Source organism: Arachis duranensis, chromosome 9 (genome assembly GCF_000817695.3).
Source record: "Arachis duranensis cultivar V14167 chromosome 9, aradu.V14167.gnm2.J7QH, whole genome shotgun sequence".
NCBI lineage: Eukaryota > Viridiplantae > Streptophyta > Magnoliopsida > Fabales > Fabaceae > Arachis > Arachis duranensis.
The window spans coordinates 33835010-33839441 of NC_029780.3; the positions used below are offsets into that span (position 1 = coordinate 33835010).

The following is a 4432-nucleotide window of genomic DNA, read 5'->3' on the forward strand; positions in this document are numbered from 1 at the left end:
AGAAAACTTAGCAAGAATTATAAAAATACTTACCACTTTATTCAGATAGAATTGAAGAGGACTCCGAAATGAACGTGTGGCCACAAACGACTCGTCAATCGGAGCTCCGGATTAAAAGTTATGGAAGATTGAATATTTGAGTGGCAAGGGTTTTATGTTTGCTTCCCTTCCCTCTCTTCTCTGCGGACAGAAGCATGAATGAAGAAGAAAGTTTGATTTCAAGCTTATATACATGGATTAGGTTGGTGGACTTAGGCCCACTTGGGTTCGGTTCAACCAGTTTGACTCGTTCGACCCAATCTTGGGCCAAATTCTTTAAAATTAGTGTCAAAATTTTTATTTTAATTAGCTCTACCTCATTCAACTATAAAATCATATTTTCTAATTTTTTATTAATAATTAATTTTTTAGCTAATTATTTACTAATTTTGCGGGTTTTACAGAAAAAATACACGCCTCAGTTAAGAGGGCTCTTGTGTCCTGATTCGTGAATTTGCTAAGAGAAGGAATATCTTACCAAATAAGATATTTTGGTGTTGGACTCAATATGGGTAACTTCAAGACTACACATCATGAGTATGTGGTTAATTTAAACCAACGTACCGATATGCACATACTTCCAGAATCGTCAAGTATCCCATGATATAGATTTAATTTTATGAGTTTTGACACTCTCAATGCTCTTGGGTATGATTACACATATTTGGTTGGTAAGTTTATTATTTAAAAAAAAAGTATAAGTCATTTATAAATTGATTTATTTTATTGGTAATTTCGGTTGTATTTTTTTCTTAACAAATTTATTGACAACAAACTTTTTTATATTTTAATCTATTTTAGATGTTATCGGATATCTTGCTGAAATTGAGAGTAAGAAAACTCTTGAAAAGGATAGCAAATTTACCAAGTACAATGTTATTGAATTAGAGATTGATGATGGGTAATTATATATTTATTTTTATAAATCTAAAAATTTTGATTTTGACTTCATTGTAAATTTATGTATTTAAATTTATTTCAGAAGTTTATTCTCATCTTTTTAAATTGTTATTCCAATTTATTTTGTTATGAATATTTTTATACTATTAAAAATTTTTTTCGCACTACTAGAAAACTAGTTATTACAGACGGATATTTCCGACGAATTTTATCCCACGGAAATACAGACGGAATTTCAGAGTGATTTTTTTGTTGAAAAACAAAAAAAATGAATTAGCATAAATTATAGACGGAAAAGAAAATCCGTCTATAATTTTGTCGAAAAATTAATTTTTTTCGTGAAAAATTGTTACAGACAAATTTTTCCGTCTGTAATTAAATAGACAAAATACTGCATTTTATTAAATTATTACAGACGAAAAATCTGCCTGTCATTTAAAATTTTCTGTCGAAAATATTGAGTTAACCCTAATCTTATCCATATCCTCTTGATCCATTTACACTCCACCCATATCAAATGAGCTTGTTCCTCTCTCCTTCAGCGAGTTGTTTCTTCTCTCTGTCGCACCAGCTTCTTCCACCGCTGGCGTCACAGATCTCTCTCCGTCGTCCCTTGCGTCGCACGGGCTCCTTCCGCCGCCGCATCCAACCCTAACCCCAGAGCTTCGTCGCGCCTCCAACCCTAATCCCAGAACTTCGTCACGTTTCCAACCCCTGCTTCACTGCTCCCTCTATCGACGCTCCCTTCGTCTCAAAGCCTCCGTCGTGCTCACTCTCTTGTAAGCCTTCAAACATTGCTCCTTCCTCCATGGCTGAAACCCGTAACGCTTTATTTTTTCTCCTGCGTCGCCGGTCTCTGTCTCCTCTTGTGTGTGGCTGTGCTGAAGCTCCATGAGAAAGATATACAATGGATTCAATGGGTGAAGCTTAACCACAGCTACGGAAGTACCGCGAGACTCGATTGAAGTAGTACAAGAACTACGAGAACCTCTCGTTCTCGTGAGGATCTCGAAAAAGTTAACACCTCAACTGCTTTACGCTTTCACTTCTGATTCATATGAAATTATGAATACTAATTCTAATTCGTTTCTAAACTCCCTCTTTATTTATTTATTTGGCAAGAGTGTTTGGAAGTGCAAAAGGAGAAGGCCTTCTGTATTGGCACCACTTGGGGTAATGATCACCACGTGTTTGATACAATGACTGTGATGTCTTTTACCTTCATTTTTATCCCTTTGTTCTAGGATACATTACATTACAAGAATGTGTTTTGTTTTTCTTCACTGACTCACTTTTGTTGTTTGGGTTCAGAAGCCAGGACCTATTGAATCCAACATGAGTAGCTTTTTCAAAAATCGGCTACTGGTACTTCAATCTAAGCAGCCTTTAGAGCAAGATCATTCTGTCAAAGACAACTAGCCAAGAATAGCAGTGATATTTCTAAATATGCACTTGACCAAGTTGCTGATTCTTTGAATAAGGTTCAGAAGATGGGTCATTTTGAGGATTATCTGCATTCTGCAACTTTAAAGATTCAAAAGAGATACCGCGGGTGGAAGGGAAGAAAAGATTTTTCGAGAGTATGCAACCGCATTGTAAAAGTTTCGGTACTTGTGCACACAGAATGTATTTTACTAGAAGTAAGGTCATGCTTGTCTTGTAGGTGAATTTTTTTTAGTTTTACAATTCTTTCCTTTCCTTTCTCCATAGTATATGCTTCTTTATATATAACCCTCAAATTGTTGTGATGGCTGTAGCTTTTCTTTAAATGTAACATACTGTTATTTTATTTAGTATTCAACATTTCTTTGATTTGCCTTGCAGAGTCAATTCTTACTGCCTCTGTCCTTGGTGTCATTGCAGAGTCAATGCTAGAGTTTCTTTGAACTTGAAGTGCAAAAAACTACAAGTTGAATCTTGTTTGAAATCCAAACTCAACCCTACTCACCTGGTATGTCACTACTTTTTATCATTTAATTTCTTCTCCCAAGGGTTTCTTTCTTGCATCATTCATTCCACGCTGCATTTTTTCTAAGTAGAACTCTGGTTCTTTCATTTGCTTTTTTTCAACCACTAACAGCCACTCCTTTGATTCTATTTATCTATACTGGATATGTTTCCTAGGAAACTATTAATTTTGGCATTCTTTTATTTTCTTACATTTTTTGTATTTCTATTTCAGGAAGTAGTTGATACATCTGGAGGGTAAAAAAAACTTACCTTACTTTGAATTTTTTGCTATTAAACCGTTTTGTTGATGAAAAGCTAATAAAATTCATGTCGGTATCAGATGTGGTGCAAGTTTCGTAGTTGAGATTGTATCAGAAGAATTTGAAGGCAAGAGGCTATTGGAGAGGCATCGAATGGTGAATGCTGCGTTAGAGGAGGAAATGAAAGAGATTCACGCTCTCTCTGTCAAGAAAGCTGTCACCCCAGAGCAGTGGAAATAGCTGCAGCAAGACTCCAACCAAGCAAATCCTGCTGCCTAGGATCATGTCTTTTCAGTTACAATAATAAGGTATAAATAAGAATATTAGTGTTCTCAACATGAACAAGGTTAGTATATTAGTTATGAGTAATGAGCAGCTTAGAATAGATTAGATTAGTAGTAAGTGGTGATGCAATGAATGCAGATTAATTATATTAAGAGTGGGTCTGGTTTATATTGATTCTAAAGCACATTGTGTTTGGTACATTCAAGCTTCTTTGTTGTGCCCCCTTTGAATTCATTGTCTCCTCATCGCACAAGTTTCAGTCACATCCAATTTGGATCAATTCAACAATGGTCGCCGTGGCTTCACCTTCCTCTAAACAAAATTGAAAAACCCTAACCTGGAGGCCTTCCACTGCAAACCTACCGATCCTTAATTCCGTCTCATCATCAGAGGTAAAATAAAATCCCTTTGCCCATTTCAACCCTTTTCTGCCCCCAACAGTCTCTATACCCTCTCTCCAATTCAATTGTACAATTTTATTTTCCTCTTTATTCTCTCCCTTTCGATGTTATGTTTTTATTCTGCTGAGAATTGAACTTGCTGGCTGAATTAGCTTAATTTTAGGTCTTTGATAAACCACTATTTTATGGTTTATATTGTATTTTATTAAGTGGTTTTATCAAGCTTTTCACCTACTTATTCATATGATTTGCATGTATTTACAATTCCTTCCTAAAAATATCCTATGATTAATAACTTGCTTCCTAAGGACCTTTTTGTTGTATATTTTTATCTTCCTTCATACCATTCGATGCCGTGATCTGTATGTTAAGTGTTTCAGGCTTCATAGGGCAGGAATGGCGTAAGGAATAAAGAGGAAGCGTGCAAAAATGGAAGAAACACAAGGAATTGAGGAGATGACCAGCGAGAAGTCACGCGGTCGCATGGCTCATGCGACTGTGCGAAATAGAAGGAATTACCGTGACGCGCTCGCGTACCTGACGCGACCGTGCGGGTTGGAAGCTGCACGAACGACGCGAAAACGTGGACGACACGCA

At 36.2% G+C, this 4432-nt stretch overlaps 1 protein-coding gene across 1 annotated transcript; it reads left to right on the forward strand.

Moving 5' to 3' along the window:
- Positions 1 to 658: 658 nt before the first annotated feature.
- On the forward strand, positions 659 to 3452 carry LOC107465356 (protein BOLA2-like). Its single transcript, XM_052254250.1, has 5 exons — positions 659 to 710; positions 841 to 940; positions 2764 to 2890; positions 3122 to 3144; positions 3230 to 3452. The coding sequence occupies exons 1-5, from the start codon at positions 659 to 661 to the stop codon at positions 3387 to 3389; spliced, it is 462 nt and encodes a 153-aa protein (XP_052110210.1). The 3' UTR covers positions 3390 to 3452.
- Positions 3453 to 4432: the final 980 nt, after the last annotated feature.

Bases quoted from the DNA above. Each gene is read 5' to 3' on its own strand.
- LOC107465356 (XM_052254250.1), top strand. From the start codon at position 659: ATGAGTTTTGACACTCTCAATGCTCTTGGGTATGATTACACATATTTG. The intron at 711-840 runs GTAAGTTTATTA...AATCTATTTTAG, and splicing joins TGATTACACATATTTGGTTG to ATGTTATCGGATATCTTGCT. The intron at 2,891-3,121 runs GTATGTCACTAC...TTTCTATTTCAG, and splicing joins AACTCAACCCTACTCACCTG to GAAGTAGTTGATACATCTGG.